Genomic DNA, 24,131 nt, shown 5'->3' with positions numbered 1-24,131 from the left:
TGATGGCCACTTGGGTTGTTTCCCTTTTGACTGTTGGAATTGTGCTGCTATGAACATTCAGGTAGCTATTATTATTAATGTCACTGCCCTTGTCTTCCAAGATAACTAGGCCTGAGTGCCCCAGACTGTCCAGAGCACAAAGAAGGGAAAAAGCCAGGAGGGCTGTTTTGTACCAGATTCATCCCAAAGGGAGGCCCGGGTCACAGAGTTACATGGGATGGGGGATCCATCTCCCCATCAGCAGGGAGGCCCAGCATGTACGGATATGATTCAGGATATGAAGCAGGAGAGGAAGGCTGGGCCAGATTACGGCCGACTTTAGTACAGGGTGGGTAGGGGTGGTGGCGCCTGGGGAAGACTTCTGTGGGTGAGTTGGGCTTGGGGGTGAGTGGGTGTGGAGGGTGAGACCGGTGGGAGGCCAGCAAGGAGGCTGAGGAAACCATGGCTGGTGTGTGTGTGTGTGTGGTGGGGGGTGGTTATTGCCATATCAGTTTGCCTCTGCTCTCTCCCCTTCCCCGTTCCCAGCAGCAACTGGTCAGGCTTGGGACTGGAGTGGGGTGGAAAGAGAGCCAAGGCTGAGGCAGAAGCTCTCCCTGGGCTTGACTTTGAGGTAAAGGCCAAGGTCAAGAAGAGCTGGGGTTTGGTGTTCTGGAGTGGGGACAGGAGGAAGGGATAGCAGAGAGATTCCTCTATTGGAAAGCAATGATGTGGGGGGTTGGGTGACTTGAGAGTGTGTGGCATGTGGGAAGGTTCCTACTATGTGCTCCTACTATGCGCCAGGCACTATTCACAGGAATGAAAGGTGATACCTTTTAGGTGATGACTATATGGTTCCTGGACAGTGATTTCTTTCTTTTCTTTTTTTGGCCGTGCCACGTGGCCTGCGGGATCTTAGTTCCCCGACCAGAGATCGAACCCGTGCCCCCCTGCAGTGGAAGCGCGGAGTCTTAACCACTGGACCGCCAGGGAAGTCCCGAGGCCAGTGATTTCTGATTCTTCGGTGTTGCTGGGAGGCCACTGAGCCCCAGACCCTGAGGGGGCCACGCAGACTGGAGCCTGGAGGTTTCCACGGCACCCAGGGCTTGGCAATGGCTGATGGTTCAAGGAAGGATTTCCCGATGTCCTGGGATGTCGAATATCCCTGGTCAGAGACGGAGCTGCAGGAAGTTCTGAGGTTGAGAGCCCTGCCAGCCCGCTGAGGTGGCAAAGAACTGGAATGAAGTGGAATAAAAGAAAATAAAGAAACACGCGGGACCCTTGGTGCATGCCCAGGTGTGTGGTGGCAGCTTCATGCTGATGTGGGGCTGAACAGCTGTGGAGTGATGCTGAGGGGCAGTGACACCAAGCCATTGGCGCCTGGCCAGCCCCCTGGGCACCTGCAGTCCCCCAGCCTCATTGGAGAGAAGCAAGGAGTGTATGGAGGGGGAAGGGAGGGTGTGACCGAGGGCTGTGGGTGAGCTCTCAGGCCCTTGTCAAAAGTTCAAATCATGTAGGTTAAGCCCTGCTATAAAAAGAACATTGAAAAAGAAAAAAAGTTCACACTAACCACAGGTGTGGCTGCTCCCAGCTGGTCCCCACCTCCTGCTCCCCAGCCCATGGGGGGCAGGTCAGGGCCGGCTGTACCCTTCCTCAGGGCTAGACTGATCCAGAGCTGGGAGCCAGCAGAGAATGAGGGCTGGGTCAGTGGGTGCACCGGGCGGGCGGTAGGACAAAGACCTGGCAGTTGAACTGGGCCCCAAGAAGGCCAGGGGTCAGGATCTGTGGGTGGTGTCTACCCCATCCATGCCTGGAGGCACTCCCGTAGGAGAAAGGCTGGAGGCGGCTGATGGCCAGGCCCAGAGGGAAGGGTAATATGATCTCTGAGTCACCTGGGGCTGGGGTGAGATGCCACTTATGATCCCTAGACTTTTGGTTTTGTCCCTGGTCTGTCACTGCTGACTCACTGGCTGCCTACCTGGGAGTCCCCTGGTTGGCCTGTTAGTTTCTCTCTCCCTCTTGGTATGTCATGGAAGTAGAGACAGCTTCTCTGTAAGCTGTCGTCATCAGGTGTAACCTGCCCAGGCTGCTGGGAGGGAAAAGGTGCTGGGTTCCAGGATCCCCTGGGGTCCGCACTGCGGGGGCGGGCAGGAAGCAAGTAGGGATGACGCCAGCCCCTGGCTCTACCCACTGGAGACAAGGTCTGTCTTGGCCCCGGGAAAGCAGGCTGCTCTGGGGGTCTAGCTGGTCCTGGGTCAAGATGTCCCCCTAATATCCCAAGGCTCCATCCACCCCAGAGCAGGGCAGCCCTCCTGGCTCTCCCCATCCAATTAACCTACCACAATGGCCCAAGTAACAGCTGGCTGGGCCTACCCTTGCTCAAAGCCTGTCCATGGCTCCCCTGGGCACCCCAGCTCTTGAGCTGGGTACTTGAGGCTTCTCCTGATGTGCCCAACTTGCCTTCCAGCCCAGCTCCACCACCTGCCTAGCTCCAGACGCCGCAAGGCCCCCGAGAGGTCCCTAGTCTCTGCCCCTTGCCGCTCCCCTTTTTAGAGAACTCTCTCCTTTCCATAGGCTTCTAAGCTTTTACTCACCTTTCACAGCTCTCCTTCCCTCTCCCTCCTCCAGGAAGCCTGCCTTGGGCCCAGGATGCTGCTGACCCTTTCCCCCAGAGCCCACACAGAGCTGCCTTCTCTGGTCTAGGGAGTTGTCTGTTTAGATCAGGGGGTGTCGAGGGCAGGCACTGGCCCAATTCCCACTGTTCTCATGATTCTCATGGCCCTGGAATGTCACGTCAGTTCTCTGAGGCTTAGTTTTTCTCATCTCTAGAATGGGACGATGGTGCCCTGCATGGTTTTGTAGTGAGAAAAAATGATTTCTCATAATACTAAGGCACCTAGCCTGCTGTCTGGCCCAGCTCCTGCTGACCAGTGGGAGGAGACGGCTGGTGGAAGGAGGCTTCCCTGGCTGGGGGGTGTGGGCTGGGCAGGACTGATCCCTCCAAAAGATTAGAAGGTCCTTGGGGATCCCCTGGCCTTTAAGTCCTCTTCTTCCTCTGCCTCTGGAAAATGGATGTATCTTACAATCAAGAGACAGGGGCTGCTCTGAAGTGAGGTAGGGGGAGCAGGAGGGAGGGATGGGGGCTGGGAAGGAGTTCTCCTGTCCCTGGGATGGACCCCTCTGAGAAGCAGGGGAGTGGCTTGTGAATGGTGCACAGCAGGGTGGGAGGGTGAGGATGGCTCCAGTCTTGCATGAATATGGGCTCTTTGAAACTGCCAGGCAGAAGCTGAACTCAGAAGCACTAATTTTATGGAAAGTAATTAAAAACTCACTCAGTCCCATCCTGTCTTTAAGTTTCCCCCCCTTCACAGAGCCCTTCCCCCCTCTGAGCCCCTCTCTCTAACCAAGCCCATTCAGAGCACCCACATCCCCCCACTCAGCTCCTCCCTCTCTCTGAACCTATCTCCATCCCCGCCATCCCTCCATCCCGTTCCCAAAAGTGCCTGGGCCGTGGGGCTGCAGCCAGCAGCGTGGCCTTGCTTCTCTTCCTTGGAGATGCCACCCCACCCCACCTTCTCCCTCCGTGTATGTGGGGTCCAGCCTGGGGGCAGCACCGGCTCAGCCAGGCTGGGCATCCAGGCCTCCTGTGCAACCAGGCCTGTCATTACCCCCTCCTGGGCCAAGTGGGGAGGGTGGCCACCAGTGTGGGCTGTCAGGCTACGGGCGGGGGGCTACCCACTCAGCCCAGGGCCTCCACTTCTGAGCCCAGGGCCCATGGCTTTCTAGGGCCTGGGCTGGGCCCGCCGGACCCGCGTCAAGGCGGCGAGAAGAATCTCAGTGGACTGAGTGGGCCTTGATTCCATGTTTTCACGGAGCCTCCCAGTGCCTCAGAGGGCGATGTTGTTGTCCTCCTTCCCCGGATGAGGAAATTGGTTGAGAGAGTTTAATTCTATTGCCCAGTGTCACAGAATTGGTAGTGACAGAGCTGGGACTCAACCCAGGGAGGGCTGGGGTCATCTCAGATGAGAGCCATAAAAGGGCCACCACATTCTGCCCCAGATTCTGAAAGTCCCAGCCTGGGGCCCAGCCCTCCCAGCCGGGGCTGGGCCTGCCCTAGTGAAATCCCCAGTGTTGCCAGAGCCATCAGGAGGCGGCCAGCGCATACCGGCCCGGGGTCTGGAAGTGACCGCCTGTCTGCTGGAAGCATCCAGGAGATCCTCCTTCTGGGACCATCCAGGGCGATGGCTCTGAAGTGACTCAGAGACACAATCTTTACACTCACAGAGAATTATGACACCCCATTGCAGATTATTTACTAAAATTTAAACAAATTTTTAACTTAATGACATTGTCTCTGGTTAAAAAAGAACAGGATCTTAACTTGTGTCTGTGGGCAGAGAAGTTAGTGAACTCCTGCAAAAATAAATCGTTTTGAACCAACTTCCAGCTAGATTGATTTCTGAGCTGAGAGTGAGGCTTCTTCTTCTTTTTTTTTCTTCAGAAAAGCCATTTGGTTTTATACAGATCAAAACGTATGTTTGGTGGGGAAGAATAATTTTAAGTTGACACCTGGCCTTAGAGTTCCTGGTCCCAGCGGAGACGAGTGAAGGGTCCCGGGACCCAGGTCCGCTCAGCCCTCAGAGATTCCTCTGGCCACCTCGGCAGGGGTCTGGTGGACCCGCACAGACCAGAGAAGGACAAAGAAGGCTCAGATGGCAGCAGGGCGCCTCAGAGTTGGATGGGAGACTTTATCTGCCACTTTCCCAGGGACATGCAGGGAGCTGGGCACAAGGCTGTGTGTGTGTATGTATGTGTGTGTTGTGATCAAAGACTTGGCTGAGCCCCTGGGGCCCTGGGGACCAGGGTCTGAGAAGTCTTAGCTCCCCTTCGGTGCGAGTAGAACCAGAGCTGAGGGCCTGATGCTTTGTGACATGAACTTGGCTCTTTCCTCCTCACGGTCCCAAGCTTTTCAGCTCGCAAAGCATTTTCACATCCTCATCTTATTTCACATCTGTCTTAGATTGGGGAAAGGTGCTAATGTCTTCAATTTACAGAGAGAAGTCGAGGCCCAGAGATGGAGCTGGCTTCCCCGAGGTCACAGGGCTGGCGAGAGGGTTATGGGCAGAGATGTGTGAGCTGATCTGGTTGGGGAGAGCGCTGTCCTTGATAAAAACCAGCGTGTAAGATGCAATTCTATTGGCGTAAAATTAGACAGTGTATGTTGGGAGAAAGAAAAAGAAATAAGTGCTAACTCTGCCCTCTCAGCCCCAAAAGCAAAAGTAATGAATGGCAGACACATTAGTAAAGTGTCACAGTGAAAGGTTGTCTAAGCTGTTGGGAGGACCAGGCCCAGGGAGCCAGAGCGGGTGTAGGAAAATTGTTCCGGCTTTGCCGGTGTTTTTCCTGCAGCAGGTGCGTGGGACTCAGCCACTGTCTCCTGGCGTAAATGAAGCCTCAACAAATATTTCTCCAGCTCCACTCATGTGCAGAGGGCTCACGGCTCCCCCAGGACTGGCTCCTGTTTCTGTTTCACACCTGAGCACCTCGAGCTCCGCCTGAGCTCCCCGCAGACCTCCCCTGCCCTGGGCCTGCCCTTTGCCTTGGGCCCTCCTGCACCTGTCCTCCCCCTAGCTTTCAGCCCCTCCCCTGCCTCTGAAGTGCTTGGCTGAGCTGGGCAGGGAAGGACAGCTTCTTAGTCACTTCTGTTGGGCCACAGGTGGAAAGTTCTAGGGCCTGTGTGCTCCCCCTCCACCGCTCCTGCATCTCCAAGTGCCAGTCGGCTGTGTCCCAGAACAAGAGCAGGAAGCTGGGGGGGGGGTGGTGAGTGTAGGGGGTGAGTGAGGGTCTGGCCGTCTGGCCAATTCACTTCTGTAGGCAGAAACCTTACTGAAGGGCTGGAATGACCAGCATACCCCATTCTGGGCAAGCCCCCCGGCCCTCCCTGGGCCTCAGTTTACCCATCTGGGCAAAGGCAGTAAGAGTGCTTGCCCTGCTTACTGACAGGCAGGATGTGATGAGGTCACTGCAGGGAAGCGCTTATCGTTCCTCTGGAAGGGTAGTATCTCCGTTGCTCAGTCCACAGGCCTGTTTGCGTGCTGTTCTTCAAAGCCTCGTAAGGAGAACGCCAGGGAGGCGTGGTCCTGGCAGAAACTATCCCTGTTTGTGTTGGTGTGTGTGCCTGGGGGTGAGGGGGAGTGGGGGAGGGCAGCTGGGAACCGGGATAATGCCTCCTGCCTTATTGAGCACCTAGTCTGTGTCAACCCCTGCGCTGAGCTCTGAGGCTGAATATCTATCCTTCAGGAGTCCCCAGCCTCGTAGGGGAGACCGAAGTGTTTACAGTCAGCCACAGTACAAAGACCTCAGTTTCCCCATCGCGCTGGATTATCCCTGCCAGCCCTATGGTTCCACAGGCTGTCAGCACGCTTTAAATAGCTCACAGAAGGCTTCTACCCAAATCACGCACGCAGGATAGCTCTCTTTCTCGGGAAGCTCAGGGACCACTGTCAGGGTCAGATTAGACACCCAGCTGCCCCAGGGCACCAGGCACGGGGCTGGACAATGCTGGGGGCTCAGGGACTCATTGGAGCCCTGGCGCCTGGGATGAGCTCCCCAGCACGTGGGGAAGAAAGGGGGTGGGGTTCCCTTGATCCAGCCAGGATGAGCCTGGCCATTCTCTCTCCCCGCCACAATGACTCCTTCCTTTAGGTTCCCAAAGCCCCCTGCCCTGAATCAGGCCCTTCCTGATCCTCGCCCTCTGCCTGGCTTTCACCTCCATCCTGTTTCCAGAGACCCCTTTCTCATCCTGGCATCCAATGCCCTTGCTGGTGTCACAGCCTCTGTGCACAGCCCAGGGCTCCGTGATGCCTGAGGCAGAGATTTCTGGCTCTTTTCCTCTGGCCCCTCCCCCACTACCCCGTCTCTGGTCAGACTGGATTCCTCTGAATCTGTTCTGGTTCCCAGAACTAGCTGCATTTCCCCACCTTGGGCACCTTGGCCCTCGCTGTTCCCTCTCCCTGAAGTTCTCCTTCACCTAGTCCTGCTGCCTTGCCCAACTCCAGAGGGCCCCGTCCACGGTGATTTCTGTCATCAGTGCCCTCTGTGGCACAACCCAAGAATTCAGTGCCCGCTGGAGTTATGCCAGGCAACTCCTCCTCCCTGTCAGGCCCCCTCCCAGGCACCACCCCCTACACCCCGGCTGAGTTTTACCTCCCCTTCCAAGTCTCATGGGACTTTGCTCCCATTCTGGCTTTACCGGAGGACCGTTCTGTGTATCTTCACTAAGTAAACACCTGTTTGCTGGACTGATGTCCCCAGGGTCTGGCCCATGGTTTTCTCTTGGTGACCTCCCCGACCTAATTCTGGCCAAGCCGGCTTAGCCCCAGCAGAAACTGGCTGAAACTTCTGAGGTGGGGGGCAGGCTTCCTTCTCTCTTTGGCCAAAAGGGCATCACCTCCAAGACCCCTCCTCCGGCAGGGCTGGGAAGCCAGGTGATGGTGGTGAGAGATGGGGAGGGCACGTGATGGACCCAGGAGTCCGGGCCCCCCAGCTCCTTGGTCCTTAAAACTGGACTACATCAGGCCAATGTCCAGACGTGGGTGAGGTGGATGCATGGATGGCGAGACTCTTTATAGTAATTATCAGGCCAGTGATGCAGCTGCTGAGGACGCTGACAACAGTAATCATGGTGGGGCTGCTCTGTGACGTTCCCAGGACTCTATCCTCAGACCCTCTCCCTGAAGGTCGCCACCTTCCATCCAACCACCCAAGCCTGGAATGAGGGAGCCCTAGGGTGTGGGGACCCTGGTCTTCAGGCCCCAAACCTGGCTGGGCCTGGCTCCCCCCTCCGGCCCCCCAGGTATGTCCAGGTGTTTGTAGGCTGTGACTCAGTGTCTATCTCCCGGATGACCTCAGCACGGGCCTGGGGGCAGGGGGAAAGAGCAGTTTCCTCAGAGACTGGCTCTCCAGGGTGGTGACTCAGGGGCCAAGGGCTGGGGCCTGAAAGTTCCTTTGTTGGCAGGCTCAGGAATCTAGAGAAACTGGTCAGGGGCGGCTCCAGGGACTGAAACCCCTCCCTCGGCCCCCGCCCCTCCCGCGGAGCCATATAACTGCTTTAGCCTGAGAGCTTGCGGCAGCTGTTGGCAGGAAGGAACTGGTTCTGTTACACTCTTACGGCTGGGTTTGTGCCGCTGACTCTCAGGAGAGACACCCAGAGCTGCTCCAACTGGCTTTGCCTCTGGACTTGCTGTGAAAGACCTCCCTGCGAACGCTGAGTGTTCATCCTCGGCACTTGGACTCCTACAGCATCCAGGGCCGGATCCCCACAGCCTTCCAGGTCCTAGACCCCAGCAGACGCTAAGCTATGGCTTCCATGGGGCTGCAGGTGATGGGTATCGTTCTGGCCGTGCTGGGCTGGCTGGGCGCCATACTGAGCTGCGCGCTGCCCATGTGGCGTGTGACGGCCTTCATCGGCAGCAACATTGTCACGTCCCAGACCATCTGGGAGGGCCTGTGGATGAACTGCGTGGTGCAGAGCACGGGCCAGATGCAGTGCAAGGTGTACGACTCGCTGCTGTCGCTGCCGCAGGACCTGCAGGCGGCCCGCGCCCTCATCGTCGTCTGCATCATCTTGGCCGTGCTCGGTGTGCTGCTCTCGGTGGTGGGCGGCAAGTGCACCAACTGCGTGGAGGATGAGAGCGCCAAGGCCAAGACCATGATCGTGGCCGGCGTGGTGTTCCTGCTGGCCGGCTTGCTGGTGATGGTGCCCGTGTCCTGGACGGCCCACAATATCATCCGCGACTTTTATAACCCACTGGTGGCCTCGGGCCAGAAGCGGGAGATGGGTGCCTCGCTCTACATTGGCTGGGCCGCCTCTGGCCTGCTGATGCTCGGTGGGGCCTTGCTTTGCTGCAACTGCCCGCCCCGTACCAACAAGCCCTACTCGGCCAAGTACTCTGTCGCCCGCTCCGCCCCAGCCAGCAACTACGTGTAAGGCGCTACCATTGACTCTTTTCCTTTCGGCTTTGTTTCTCCCTGGACTGAGCTTACTGTGACCCCAGGATGGCCCTGCCAAGCAGCGACTGAGCCAGGCCGTTGGCCAGCAGCCCTCAGCCCCTTCTGGCCCTGTCGGACATTTTCTCAAGGTCACCTCCAACACTAGCAAGGATGGATGGAAAGAGACTCCTGTACCACCCTCCTCGGAATGGCTGAGGATACAGGGGGCTGGCTCCTGCTGGCCCGGACGGCTCAGCCCTGACTTTGCTTGGGCTCTGCCTCTGAGTGGGTGCTCAGCGGACCATGGGACCACGTCCGTGCTGACCACTGTCCCCTTCTTTGACCCTCCCCACTCCCTCTGCCAGCATCCGCTGGGTGGGTCAGCGAGCACTGGGGCTGTGCCTTGCCCATGGAAACCTGTGGCCACGAGAACGGCTGCCTTGCTCACCCACCTGCCCTTGGAGCATAGTTGCCGAGCAAAGAGTGGACGGACAGGTTTAGAGGGGAGGGGCGGAGGTGCTACGAACAGGTTTGGGTAGTGGCGGGGGAGGGGGCTATGGAGGTGGCCCAGGCTGCCCACACCCCTTCCCGCCCCTGCCCTGCGGCCTCCGAGGAAGGACCCCGGGCCCCTTGAGACTGGCTACCTCTGGATCCTCACCCCTGCCAAGGTCATTGGAGAGGCTGGAGAGGCAGGGGGAATGCTCTTTCACTGGCCCTAACCCCAGGAAGTCCTGGGGCTTTCCCCTGCCTGCTACGAGGTTTCTGTTTTGTAATTTAAACTATTTGTCACAGTAATTGCTATTATTTTCTACAATAAATGGGACCTGTGCACAGGAAGACTGTATGATTTCTGATTTCAGCTGCGGAGGTGAAGGGGAGGGCAGGGTTGGAAGCCTGGGCAGGGGGGTGGTGAGGGGCAGGACTGCCATGTGGTGGCCAGGACCAGAAGACTTACAAAACTGGTTTTGGGGAATTGTGAGACATCGAAACTGGCCCCGACCTTTGGAGTCACCTTGCTCAAGCCCTCCATTTGTCAGAGCGTAAAGCCCAGGACCTTAGGGAAGTGCTGGGGACTCTAGGAGGGAGGACAGATGAGAACAGCCAGCCCTGGGGAATGGGCCACCTGCCCTCCCCTCCTTTTGTTCCAGCTTTGTCTGGGCCTCCAGGCTGGTCTGCTCACCCCCCCGGGTCCCTTCTCCCAGCCTTTGCTCAGGCTGTCCCTGCCCTCAGCCTGGAATGTCCTTTTCCCTTTCTCCACCCTTCTGAATTCTAGTCCCGCAGGCTCAGGTCTGCGCCTCGTCCTCCATGAAGCCCTCCCCTGGCTCCTGTTTGGAGGCGTTATCATCAGCCCTGTTCACATCCCCACCTGGTGCTGGCGCTGACAGTCACCGAGGCCTTTTCACCTGCCCAGCTCTGGGGCAGCCTCCAAGCTACGCCCTGAGCTCCTCAGCTCCGCATTCCGATTCCTTTAGAGATGAGGAAACCGAATCCTGGACACGTGAAAGTGTTTGGCCAAGGCCCAGATGCGTGAGCACGGGTTCCTGGTCTGTGAGTTAGAGGGAGAGGGCCCTCCACCCTGGGAGGGGTCAGAGTCACATCTGTGGCCCTATCGTGCCTGGCACAGGGACAGCCAGGGATGGGGTCCCTCTGTGTCCTGTTTCTTCCCTTCTGTCCTCCATAGGGACAGATGTCACTCTTTGCAGGGGTGAGAAAACCACCGAGCCAGAGTTCTGCTGCCGCTTCTGGGACTCATTTAATAGGCATCGCTCTCCTGAGGGGCAGGGTTGGCGCAGCGGCCTCGTTTTACAGGCAAAGCAGAGGAGGCCCAGCGATGAGCCTGGCCGAGGCCTCATGGAGGGTCGGAGGCCAGTTGGGGGCTAGACACTGGGCCTCACTCCCTCGGCCTGGGCTGCCTCCTGCTTTTGGTACAGGTAGATGATGCCGGAGATGAAGCCGTCGCTGTCAGAGGCGCCAGGCCCCAGCTCGAGCTCAGAGGTGGCCAGTTCCCACTGGTCCACAGGCCAGGCCACCAGGCATTCCCAAGCCCTGGCCTGCTCCAGCCTGGCCAGGGTGGCCTCCAGCGCCTCTTTGTAACGCAGGTTGGATGGGTTGGTCCTGGTGGTCAGACACAGCAGCCCACCTGGGGAGGGGTGGGGAAGGAGCAGGTGAGTGGGGGAGGGGCAGGAGCCAGGGACAGGAAGGTTGTCCCCTTCCTTCTCACATCCTCAAGGGAGGAAGTTCTCCCAGCTTTGTCCCCGGGCCAGCCTTTCCCATCTCCAAGCCCCTGGTGCTCACTGATCCCTCCCCCAGGAATACCCTCTGCTTCCTCAGCTTAATGGCCTCCTACACATCTTTCAAGGCCCAAGTGTCCTTTATGCTGGGAATTTTTGGCTGAATCCCCTTGACAGAGGGGGCTCCCTTCTCACTGTTCACCCAGCCCCTCTGCTGGAGGATACGGCTGTGTCTGAATGCTCATGGGCTTTGGACCTTGGGCAACTCCTTTCACCTCTTGGAGCCTCAGTTTCCCAGCTTGCAGGGATGTTACCCTGTCTCACAGGAAGGCCAGCACAGTCAGCAAGCACTGGCTGAACGAATGAATGAATGACCTTGTCACTCCAGGTCTTCTCCAGGCACCTACCGTATGCCCAGTGCGGGCTCAGATATACTCAGGAGAGACAGGAGTCTGGAAGGCCTCCTGGAGGAGGAGGTAAGGAGAAGCAGGGTGCTACTGGTGGAGAGGGGCTTCGTGAGAGGAAAGGCTCTGAAGCAAGGGAGGCTGTGACATGTGGGCAGGCGGTCTGGCCGGCTGAGGGGGCTGGCAAGCACAGGCTGGGCGAGGAGGCCTGGTCCTTACTGGTTCAGGTGATGGGAGTTTCCTGTCCTCCTGAGCCTGATCACTACCTCTCTCTCTGATGCCACCAATGTCCCTGCATCTGTCAGCCTCTGTGGTTCCCTGAGGATGAGGCCTGCCTAGACCTGCCTTGACTTAGCCAAGGCCCCTGCTGAGCCCAGCAGGGGTGAAGGGGCAGGGAGCAGATGCAATCTTGCTGTGATGGGGCACCTTCGGGGCTTCCAGATCCTGTCCTGCAGCCAGGTCTGAGCCTCATGATCCTCACACTCTACCACTCTCCTTTCTGCCTGGGACTTCGCTTAGGCTGTGTTCCTGCGTGGACTGCCCCTCACTCCCCATCCCAGCTGTCCCAAATGCCTCTCTTCTCTGAATTCTCAGGGCATTGAGCACCCACAGCCCTGTGGGCCTACCTCGGGCTTGGTCTTTTTCCCCTGGCCCCTTCCCGGGGCATGGGGGTTGGGTGTGTACCTTCTCCCCAGGGCAGAAGCAAGCAGGGGGCAAGGCACACAGTAGCAGCACAGTAAACACAACCCTCACCTGCACATCAGCCCCACTTGTGGAGTTTATAGAAAAGCACTCACATCTATCATCTCACCTGAGCAGCCCCATTTCACAGATGAGGAAACTGAGGTCACGAAAGAGAAAGAGACTCCCCCTAGTTAGTGGGGAAGCTGGAAGATGAGGGAACTAAACGGAGCCCCTATTATGTGCCAGGACTGAAACACAGGCCTTACAGACACTACTTGACCCAATTCTCACTGCAATCCTACGGGGAAGGGACTGTGCCACTCTGCTTACTGATGAGGAAATAGAGGCTGGAGAGGAGAGTGGAGTTGTTTCCGGTTTCCCAGTGGATAAGAGGCAAGCTGGCAACCTGCCTGCCCTGCCTATTTGCCTGGGCCCGTTGATGGTGGCAGCTGAGGCCGAGCCTGTGCCGGCAGCTGTGACTGCGATGCTAGGCTGTGTGACCCTGGGCATAGCCCTACTCCCGCTTGGCCTGAGGCTTTCTGAGGTTTGTGTCTGTGGGTGTGGAGAAGGGAAGGTGCCTGTGTGTGGTTGGATGGGCTGCTTCTCACCTGGCTTGGTAACTCGCAGGAGCTCAGGTACGGCACTGCAGGGCACCTGGCCGTCACTGAGGGCGCCCACTGTCAGCACCGCGTCGTAGGTCCCTGTGTGGAGGTGCGGATGTGGTGTGGTGGTTTGTCTTCAGTGTGGCCTCAGACCACCCTGGAGGATGGTGCGCATGATGGGGCCTGGGGAGGGACCAGGCCTGCCACTGGTGTCTGTGGGACCCAGATCCCGTGGGGGATATGGCAGATGTGGCCCAGTCCTGGACTGAGGTCAGATCATGGGACGGAAGTTTCAGAGAAAGTGTCTCAGTGAGGGATTGGGGGGCTTGAAAAGAGAATAGGACTCAGTGTGGGAGGGGGCTTGTGGAGGGCTAGGCAAGGGGGATGGAGTCTTGGCAAAAGAAAGGGGCTCCGTCAGGTGGGCTTGGTCAGAGGGTGTACCTTGGGGTGCTGAAGGGGGAGGGGGAGTACCTTCAGAGCTGGGTAGAGGCTCCTGACCCAGGGTGCAGAGGCTGAGGTGCTGGTAGAGGCCACGGGCCCGGGCCTGTTCCAGCATCCCTGGGCTCCCATCCACCCCATGCAGCTGGAGGAAGCCCCGAGCCTGCAGCTGGGGTGGGGGGACCCAGTCACAATTCATACCTGCCACCTCCCAGTTAGGTCCCTGCACCTCGGGGAGGACAGTGGTCCCCACAGTGGATGTAGCCCAAGTGTTTGGAACCAGTGAGTCTGAGCAGGGAGGCGGGGATCTGGGGCCTGGGGTAGTAGGAATTTTGAGCAAGTGGGGGCTGAAGGGAGGGCAGGGGATCTAGGGTGGTCTCACCTCTGCAGCCACTAGGCCAGTACCACAGGCCACGTCCAGGATCAGGGCAGCGTGGGGTGGACCTGGAAGGGCTTGGGTGAGGCAGTCCACTGCGAGCCGGGGAGCGCGGTACTGCAGGGCGGCCACGTCCTGGGGACAGAGTGCTGCACCAACTGCCACCCCGTGCCCCAGTGTTTGGGGGACCTCCTTTTGGGAGGTCTAGGAGTCAGCCCGGCCAAGCTGTGTGTGTTGGGGGCCCAGGGCCTGCTGGGACTACAGTGAGGGGAGAACCAGGTATAAGGTGCTTTCCTCTGTCAAGGGGCGGGGACTGGAGAGTAGCCCTCAGCCCACTGCTGGGGTCTTTTCTGTGGGCCTTGGCGTGGCTCTCTGCTTAGTTCATAGTGACCCCTCAGTGGCACCTCTGCCTGGACTGCAGTCCCAGGGTGGGGACGTCTTGGCCCCTGATCTCTAGGATCTGCCAATCTGGAAGATGGGGCTGGTGAGAGGGCAGGGCCACTCTGGATGCACTGAAGAGGAGCCAGTCCCAGAAGAGACAGGACTGCAGGGCTGCATCCTGGTCTTCCTCCCCTCTCACATTCGTTGCCCTGGGATGATGCAAGGCTCACTATTCCGGCTTTACAGACACGAAAACTGAGGCCGGGCGAGCGGATGGAAGCAGAGGTGAGGACCCGGCCGGTCTACCTGGTCATAGTCCGGAGCCCATTGGTCATAGAAGTGAAGCTTGTGGGCCAGGTCGGTGATGCCATGTGAAGCCCCCACTCGCGCCCGCACCTCGGGCAGGCTCCGGCCCTCTTCCAGAGCCATCCTCCTGTGGGACACGGCTTCCATGTCCTGAGGCCCACCTCAGTCTCACCTCCCTCCCACCCATCATGCCCAGCAGAGGAGGCTGTCAGGAGGGGGCCTCTCCCGGCCACCGGCACAATGCAATCCCATTTCACTGGGGGTGGGGGTGGGAACACTGAGCGCAGGGAGGGCGAGGCTGGACACCTGGGGGCTCAGGGCTGCTGGAAGGGGTGTTCCCCGCGGCGGGGTGGGGGGAGGACCTGCCCCCACCTCCCTGTCGGCCACAGCGAGCGGGATTCCAGGGCGGAAGGGCCCCTTAGTCGGTAGGGGTTCAGAACTCACCACCAATCTGACCCTCCAGGGGCGTGGGTGGGCGCTGGAACTCGGGGAAGGGCCTGTAGGCGAGCCTGGCGGCGCCCCCACCTCCCTCGCTGATTGGTTTTCTGCTAAGAGAAAATGCCCAATCAGAGGAAAGCGCTGGCAACTCGCCCCCCTCCACCACCAGCCAATGAGCTCAAAGTTCTTGGCCCGCCTTCAGTCCGGGAAGATCGCAGAATCTTGTGAGAAGTTTGGAAGGTATCTCGGTTGAGTAATGTTCTCTGTGCCCTCCCGACTCCTGACGTCCTTTATGCTTTTCCAAAGCATGAGCTTTTAGGCAGTAGGAGCCTCAGAATTCTTGCAGGCCAAAGAGGGACCTAGGATCAGCCTTCATTTTTAGAACAGTCACCAAGATCCATGCAAGGCTGTCCAGTAGAAGTTTCTTTGGTGATGGATTTTATAAATACACGCTGTTCAAGTGGCTGTTGAGCACTTGAAATGTGTCTAGTGCTGCTGAAAACAAACACTATAGGTTGGGACTTGAAGCCAGTCGCACTTCAGATGGGACTTGAACCCACAATCTCTGGCTTAGCAGGGGACTTGAACCCACAATCTCCCTGGTGAAATCGCATACCTGGTCTCAGGACTTAATGAAGCTCAGGTTCTTTATGTGTTGTTGCGGAAGGAACTCAGCAAGAGGCAAAGTGATAGGTAAAAAGTAGATTTATTGAGAGTGATACTCCATAGACAGAGCGTGGGCCATCTCAGAAAGTGACAGGTTGCCCTGAAATATGGGGAGGTTAGTTTTTATGGGCTGGATAATTTCATATGCTAATGAGTGGGGGGAATATTCTAACTATCTTGGAAAAGGGGTGGGGATTTAATGGTTGTGCCCTGCTCCCTTCCTTCCTGTCTCAGCACTGAGGAATGAATTTTAAAATTTATTTAAATAAGTTAAACAGCCATCTGTGGCTAGTGGCCTCTGAGTTAGACAGCGCAGGGAGCCTTGCTACTCAAAGTATGGTCCACAGACTTGCAGCACCTGTGTCAGCATCATTAGCTTGGGTTGCTCCAGGGGAGGACCTTAGGAGAAATGCAATTGTTAGAAATGCAAATTTGTTAGAAATGCAAATTCTTGAGTCTTATCCCAGGCCTATCGAATCTGAATCTGATTGTGGGGGGATGGGGTGGTAGTAGGGCCCAGGGACCTGCTTTTAAACAAACTCTCCGGGTGATTTCTATGCAGCTGAATTTTCAGAAGCACTAGCCTAGAGAAACCTTGTAGGGGATCGAAGTGTGGGCAGGCAGTTTGGGAGACTGTTGCAGTTAGCCAGGCAGGAGGTTGATGTCCAGGGTTGATGGTGCCATTCATAGTGGGGGAACCCAGGAAGAGGAGTAGGTTTGGGGTGAAGAGGATACTAACAGTTTGGGAATGTTGAGTTTGAGATGTGTACTTGAAGATGTCTACTTGATGCCAGAGTCTTGAGCTCAGGAGAGAAGCCAGGCTGGAGACAAATTCAAGGTCATGAGTACAACCTGTGGTGATTGAAGCATCTGGCACAGGTGAGATTGCTCAGAGTAGAGAAAGGGGAGGGGAGAGGCCTCAGGATCCAGCTTGAGGACCTCCAACGCTTCAGTGTGGCAGAGTGTAAGCAGATCGGTTAGGGGGTCCCCAGAGAACGAGAACCAGGAATGGTTTTCTTGACAGAAGAGAAGCCATTTTGGCCTAAGCCATTTTGTGATCTAAGCCTGGCCACAATGCTTGCCCTTGAACAGGTCTCAGTAACCAGTGATCTTAAAGGAACAAAGGAATGCAGGAACAGAGAAAAGGCAGTCAGACAATAGTGCAGTGATAAAGCAAAGTCCTAGTTCATCCTCAAAGGATATACATAATAATATATCTTTGAGTTCTGTGGGAACTAAGGCCCCCACCCAAGTGGAGGACAGGATGATGTTGATCCTCCTGACTTCAGTCAACTAAAGCTTGGACTCTGTGGGCCTTTGCTCCAATTCTATGCTGAATTCTCCTCTGCTCAGGCCCCTTCATGAATATGCATATACCGTTAGCTTAAACTTCCCCAATTTTGCCATTCAGGGAGACGCTGCTTTGGGAAAGATCCCGGGTGTCCTCCTTACTTGCTGCAGGTAATGAATCCTTCCTTCTTCCTATCTTTGGCTTGGTTGTGTCTTTTGTCTCAACACCCACCAAGAGGCGAACCCAGTTTTCAGGTAACAAGAGGAGCGTCTAGCAGTGTTGAAGAAAACCCCGAGAAAGTAAGGATGCCAAGAACAGAGTGTTTCAAAAAGATGGGGGGAAAAAAAAAAAGAAAAAGGACTTTCCTGGTGGTCCAGTGGTTAAGACTCGGCGCTCCCAATGCAGGGAGCACAGGTTCGATCCCTGGTCAACGAACTAAGATCCCACATGCCACATGGTGTTGTCGGAAAAAAAAAAAAAAATCTGCAAAACAAAAAGATGGGGGATGGCCAACATTGCCCAATGTGCTGGTAGGTGGTGTAAAATGAGGCTGAAGAATTGAGCACTGGATGTAGGGACATGGAGACCTTTGGTGGCTGAGGTAGACCCTGATAGTGCACACTAGTTGCCAAGTTTGCCTCTTCTCTCTGAGTTAGACTACACATCCCAGCTTCCCTTACCTGTAGGTGTGGCCGAGTGGCGGAATTCAGGCCAATAGACTGTGGGTGGTGGTGAAGTGCTCCAGTTTACAGACCTGGATCATAAACACCTCCTATAAGATCCTCTATGGAGTGGGCTCCAAGCACCCAGAGGAGAGTGGGTCTGTAGATGGACGAGTCTGGAGCCCTAAATGATGGTGTGGAGCCATGCCCTCTCCACCAACCTGCATTGCACCGTAACATGGACAAAAATAAACTTTCATAGTGTTAGGCTACTGAGATCATAGTGTTAGGCTACTGAGGTTTTAGGATTTGTCTATTACAATAGCTATTGTCATTTCCCTTAATGACCTTGGCAAGAGCAGTTTCGGGGGAGTAGAGGGAGTGGGGGAGACCCAGATTTCAGCTGTTATCTGTGTAGGGGAGCAAAACTTGCCACCCCAAAATGTCTCTTTGGCATGTAGATTATGTTGAGCTGGAAATGATGACGGCCAAAAAGACTCAGAAAGAAACTTTAAAAAAAAAATCTATTTTGTTGAAGTATAGTTGATTTACAATGTTGTGTCAATTTCTGCTGTACATCAAAGTGATTCAGTTATATGTGTATATATACATATATATATATATATATATATACACGTACACGCACACACATATATATTCTTTTTCAGATTCTTTTCCATTATGGTTTATCACAGGATATTGAATGTAGTTCCCTGTGCTATAGACTGTGGGTGGTGGTGAAGTGCTCCATTTACAGACCTGGACCATAAACACCTCCTATAAGATCCTCTATGGAGTGGGCTCCAAGGATCTTGTTGTTTATCCATTCTATATATAATAGTTTACATCTGCAAATCCCAAACTCCCAACCCATTCCTCTCCTCCCCCCCCTCCACCTTGGCAACCTTGTGGTCTGTTCTCTATGTCTGTGAGTCTGTTTCTGTTTTGTAGATAAGTTCATTTGTGTCATATTTTAGATTCCACATATAAGTGATGTCATATGGTATTTGTCTTTCCCTTAATGAAGCAGGAAGGAAGGGGGCAGGGCACAACCTTTAAAAGAATGACATAGCCATTGAGGATATGACACAAACTGGTTAGAACCAACTAGGTTCAAGATGGCAGAAGATTTGACTAGCAGTAGAACTTGAGCCTCACTGTATACTCATTGTAATTCATTAGCATATGCTAAATGACACATCCACAGGCACCATGACAGTTCTGAGGCCAACCATAAAAGGCCAAAAGTGAGTGGGGCCCAATTCCTGGAAAGCTCCGCCCCTTCTCCAAAATAGTTGGAATAATCCTCCCACTCATTAGCCTGTGAAATTGCCCATCCCATAAAAACTAAGCACCCCGTATTTCAGGGCTCTAGCCTTCTGAGAGGGCCCACACTCTGTCTATGGAGTGTGTTTCTCTCTAAATAAACCCACTTCTTACCTATCACTTTGTCTCTCACTGAATTCTTTCTGCGATGAGACATCAAGAACCTGAGCTTCATTAAGTCCTGAAACCAGGTGTGTGATCTCAGTTAAAAGACAGTGGGTTCTGGCTGGGTTAGACTCCCAGCCCATGGGTTCAAGTTCCAATCTGGGTTTAGGCTGGGTTTGAGTCCCGGCACGTGGGTTTGTCCCAATCCGAGATGCACAGTTTCATTGACTCAGAAAGAAACTTTGACCTTCCCCCTAACTGCCTAAGTCATTTAGATAGAGGGGTTGCTCCTGGAATAGAGCTATCACCAGAGGCATCTGCAAAGAATGTGGGCTAGGTGTGGTGGGAGGAAATTCTAGGAGAGGTCTAGAGATCAAAGTCCACTCTGTATCCCATTGTCTCTGCTTGGTTCAGCGAACATTTGTTTACCAAACATTTACTTTTCTATCTGTGTCAACTGCCTTCCTCCTTTCTGAAATTCCAATCCCCCACCCTAACATCCTCCTTTGTCTTTAGCTGAAGATGATATTTAAGGTGAGTGTTTCCGCCATTTTAGCAAGTTAATCAGTTTTCCTGGGTCTCTTCCATGCATACATGTTATTACATTTTGTTTGGTTTTCTCCTGTTAATCTGTCTCATGTCAATTTAATTCTTAGGTCAGCCAGGAGAACCTAGAAGGGTAGAGGAAAATTTCTTCCTCCCCTGAAACCGAATCCCCCTGAAACCGAGCTCCCCCGCCAAGTTTATGATTAACTTCTATCCAAAACGTTATTCTCTTTCTTGTCCTGCACCTGTTCCCCTCAGGATTGAGGAGTATCAAAGAAAAGGGGGGAATGAAACCCTCCTGAGTACAAAAGCCTCTCTGTGTTGCCCATTTCCTGTTTATAGAAAACGGCTTTTGTCTCTTAGGCCTTCCCTGAGTTCCAAAGAGCAAGCACAAGCATTACTTATTAGGGAAGTGAGGGAATGCTGAAACAAAGAAAAAGCAGTTAAGTGAGATAATGACAATAATTCAGTGATAAAACAGAGTCCTAGTTCCTCTTCAAGGGATCTATTGACACAACCATCTGACACATCACTTGGCATTGTTCTGCAGGAACTAAGGCCCTCACCAAGGTGGAGGGTGGTGACTACATGCTGAGTATAATCAGTAGATCCCAAACCAGTTGGTCAGAACCGGAAGGTTGATGATGTTCCTGGAACACCATCTTGTTACCTCACTACCAACCAGCTAGAAGAAAATCATGCACTCTGCAGCCCTCACCCCAAGTGTTGCCTTTAAAAACCCTTCCCTGAGGACTGTTGGGAAGTTCAGGTCTTTTGAGCACAAGCCACCCATTCTCCTTGCTGGGCTCTGCAATACACGCTGTACTTTCCTTGACCACAACCCCTTGTCAGTAAATTGACTTTGCTTCACATGGGCGAGCAAACCCAAGGTTGGTTCGATAACACCCTGACACCAGCCAAGATCCAAACCCCAGTCTATCTTAGTCTAAAGCTGTACCAAGAACACGCTGTGAACCCGTTGTGTTCAGCTGCAAATAACAGAACACCTATATAGCTGTGGCTTAAACAGAGAGGGATTTACAGATCTCAGACAGGAAGCTGAGACTGGGCAGCATGGTCTGGGGCTCAGTTATGCCATCAGGGACCCAGGCTCTTATCCTCTTTCCTCTTCTGCCACCTTTTGCATGGAGACCTTTGTCCTCATGTCTGTCACCTTGTCACAGCTCCTACACCTCCCAGTAGGACAAAGGAGAAAGGGCAAAAAGCTAGGCCAGCTGAGCTTACTCTGTTTAGTCCAATAAACGAAAGCTTTATTGGAAGCCCCTCCCCATGACTTCTGCATCATCTTATTGGCCAGACTGGGTCACATGGCCACCCCTGAATCATCGCTGGAAGGTGAGTGGGAAGGAGGGCTGGAGATGGGGGCTAGCTCAACCAGCTGACGTTTGGGCCCCATCTCTGCAGCCCCATGTTCCATTTAGGTCAATAAATATTTATTGTGCACCTTCTGTTTGCCAGGTCCTGTGCAGGGCACTGGAGGCAGTCATAGAGATGAATCAGAAGTAGCCCCCACTCCACCCTGTTCTAGTGGAGGAGGTGAGGCTAGGGTGTCTTCTCCTGTCCAGGCTCTGGTCACCCACACCCTCCACATCCAGGACCACTGCTTTGTCTGGGGTGGGGGTGGATGGGTGCTATGATGTTGAGGCATGTCACTGTGGGGAGTGACCCTTCAAGTAAGGTGGATGCCCCAGTAAGGGCAGTCCTGTTGGACCATCTGAGGGTGGCTTGGGTTGTCCGAGGAGAGGCCCTGGTTGGGGGGAGGGTCCCGGGGGGACCTGCCTATCTGATCTGTCCTCGTAGGCCCTCAGTGGTGTCCTGCTCACCGACCAGGGCCTGCAAGGTGTGTGGGCACCTGTAGCTAAGGCTCCTGCTGGAGGATGAGACTTGCCATGTAAGACACTGGTAGGGGTGCTGGTGGCCTCTGGACACCGCTTTGCTCCCCCCAGGCGTGGACCCCAGGCCCCACAGACTTCTCTCTCCACAACCCACTACATTCCTTCCCCTCCAGAGCCCAGGAAGCTGTCGCAGCCTCGGGGTGAGAGGCCTTTCTCTGACCTATCACATTTCTGTCTCCTCTAAGTCAGTCTTCTCAAGTTGCTGTAACTTTTGCAAAAAACCATCTTCCCCCCGGGCAGTGGATAACACTGGGTCCTGCAGCTGTCAAAATGGGGGAAAGGGTCAGGTAACAGAAAATAGTTTTGGGGTGAGGAAGGGGTCGTAATGATCTCGGGTGGCCTCGACCTGCAGCGGCTTGAAGCAGGGTTTCGGTTCCTGGCCAGAGATTGAGGTCTGGCCACGGCAGTGAGAAAGCAGAATCCAAGCCACTAGACCACCAGGGACCAGGGGCCAGTGACAAGGCCCTGGCCCGTCAGCTGCATAGAGATGAATTTCCACATAGAGATGGAAAGTAGTGAAACAAGTAAAGTGTTTATTAGGAGGAAATAGGGTTCATGTGGATAGACACACAGGTGGGCTCAGAGAGCGAGTGACACACTCGTGGCAGTTTGAATCACTCTTACGGGGCATTTTTTCTGGGTTTCCTTTGGCCAATCATCTTGCTTTGCCTGGTTCTGAGTCCATATTTGGTATATCTCAGGGTCCTCCCCTGTGTGCACACACATCTCTTAGCCAAGATGGATTCCAGCAGAGAGGCTTATGGGTAGGTTGACATCACTTATTATGAGGTGATGCCCCCTCCCTTTTGACCTCTGAGGAGCCTTTCTGCGCACATGTAGTTGGGAAGGTCTCCTTGACCTCGAGAATGAGAAGCATGTGGTCTCTGTCTTCTATCTGGGCGGGGCCCAGCTCTCCTCCCGCTCCTGCTATTTTGGAGGATCCGTCCACAGGGGACAAACTCCAGCTGCTGAGCCTGGGGCCCGTCTATCTCCTGCCTCGGTCATAGCAGCTGTTCATGTTTCAAAGCTATTGTCGGATCTCAGATGTACAAAGGCCAAGGGTTGCCGGTGGTGGAGGAGAGGCCGGAGTCATCCTGTGGCCAGAAGGAGTGGACAACGGCGAGGGCATGATGGGGGCAAGACCTGGCAACGCCAACGGGCATGAGTTCTGGCGGGAGGCACAACTTTCAGGGCATCAGGCGTGCGAGGGTGGGGTGTGCGCATGTGTGAGTATATGGGGGTCAGTTGGGATGTTTCTGAATGCAAGTGTCAGAAACCCAAACCCACCCGAAGCGGTGTTAACAGTAGGGGTTTGCAATTTCCTCTTACAGGAAGTCCGGCGGTCACAGAACCAAGGCTGAGCCTACTGATTTCACTAAGGACCCAAACTCTATTCTCTGGTTTGCCATGCTGTACGTTTGCTCTGTTGGCCCCTTCTGGTCAGAAGATGGTGACAGCAGCTCAGGCAATCATGTGTCCTCACAGACAAAGCCCCAAGGCACGCTAGGGTTGGCCTTGTCTCCTGGTCTCTCTCTTTTCCTTTGGGGATGGAGGATATTTTCCCGGAAGCCCCAGAGGCTGGGAAAGCGAGGTCTGGTACTTCCAGGCTCAGGTGTGGGAGGTGAGCGTGGTCTCCAGGAAGGAGGGAGAGGCGAATGGCTGTCGGTACAAGCTGCAGCGCCTGCTCCTTGGTGTGTGCAGACGTGTGCAGACGTGTACAGAGGGGTGGGAGCTCCTGCCTTGGGCAGGACCCGGGCCACAGGGAGTGTGGTCACCAGGCTATGGACTTGGCTTCTTACCCTGAATGAGCTACGGCGAGTTACAGCGTCAGATCTGCATTTTACAAAGATGGTGAGAGTGGACCCGGTGGACTGCAAAGGCAGAGCCTGTTGCAGTTATTTAGGCAAGAGCTGGAGTCCTGAGCAGTGTCAGGGGCTGTCATGGGGTTAATAGGCTGTGGCGTTTTGGGGGATGAGGAGAGAGCAACTTCCCTTCTGCTGAGCTTCCTCCTGCCCCAGGAGCTGTTCCTTCTGGTCTCCTTTGCTGCCTCCTTCTCCTCTCCTCTCCTCCACCTGCACCCAAAGGCGGGCCCCCGGGCTCAGTCCTGGGTCCTCTTTCTTCTCCATCAACACCCACTTCCTAGGTGATCTCATCCAGTCCCGTGGTTTTAAATGCTATTTATATGCCAGTGATTCCCAAATGGGTTACTAGCCCTGATTCTTCCCTGAACGCTGGACTTGTTCGCCTGACATCTCCCCTCGGAGGCCACTCCCAAACCCATTCCCGTCTCCGCAGTCCTCTGAACCACTAGGCATCCAGAGACTCAGCCCAAACTAATTTTCTCCCATCCCTCGTTCTGTCCATGGGCAAATCCCGTGGCTGCTCCACTCCACCCCTGCCACTCTGGTTCCTCTCACCTTCCCCTCTCGCCCAGACCCCTGTGGTGGCCCCCAAACTGGCCTCCCTGCCTCCCCCATTGTCCCCACACCCAGTCCATTTCCCTCACAGAAGCCAGAGATCATATTATTTTTTTTTAAACTTCTTATGGGAAATTTCAAACACACACAAAAGAAGAGATTAGTACAATAACCTTAGTGTTTGTTTATCACTCAATTTTAGTTGTTAATAAAACATGCCCAACCAGAATGATGTCTTTACAGTATAAGTTTGGTGAGTTTACCCTCCTGCTTAAAACATAAAATCCAATTCCTTACCAACCTCATCCTTAACCTCTCTCCCCTCCCCACTCTGGCATCCTGGCCTCTGCTGATCCTGGAATATGCCACGGTGAT

The 24,131-nt window shown here is 54.9% G+C and overlaps 2 protein-coding genes across 2 annotated transcripts; one reads left to right on the top strand and one right to left on the bottom strand.

Moving 5' to 3' along the window:
* The first annotated feature begins 8,090 nt into the window (after positions 1 to 8,090).
* On the top strand, positions 8,091 to 9,804 carry CLDN4 (claudin 4). Its single transcript, XM_061207885.1, has one exon. The coding sequence runs from the start codon at positions 8,336 to 8,338 to the stop codon at positions 8,963 to 8,965; it is 630 nt and encodes a 209-aa protein (XP_061063868.1). The 5' UTR covers positions 8,091 to 8,335; the 3' UTR covers positions 8,966 to 9,804.
* Positions 9,805 to 10,701: 897 nt separating this feature from the next.
* On the bottom strand, positions 10,702 to 14,971 carry METTL27 (methyltransferase like 27). Its single transcript, XM_061208962.1, is given in 7 exon segments — positions 10,702 to 10,985; positions 10,987 to 11,107; positions 12,895 to 12,987; positions 13,360 to 13,495; positions 13,709 to 13,837; positions 14,390 to 14,516; positions 14,834 to 14,971. Coding segments are annotated over 6 exon segments (729 nt in total). The 5' UTR covers positions 14,513 to 14,516; positions 14,834 to 14,971; the 3' UTR covers positions 10,702 to 10,858.
* Positions 14,972 to 24,131: the final 9,160 nt, after the last annotated feature.

The sequence above is a fragment of the Eubalaena glacialis genome, chromosome 13 (assembly GCF_028564815.1).
Source record: "Eubalaena glacialis isolate mEubGla1 chromosome 13, mEubGla1.1.hap2.+ XY, whole genome shotgun sequence".
Classification (NCBI taxonomy): Eukaryota; Metazoa; Chordata; class Mammalia; order Artiodactyla; family Balaenidae; genus Eubalaena; species Eubalaena glacialis.
Note: the sequence above shows the minus strand (reverse complement) of the source record. Positions and strands in the feature narration are given on the sequence as shown.

Excerpts from the sequence above, each read along its gene's own strand:
- CLDN4 (XM_061207885.1), top strand. The coding sequence starts at position 8,336 with ATGGCTTCCATGGGGCTGCAGGTGATGGGTATCGTTCTGGCCGTGCTG.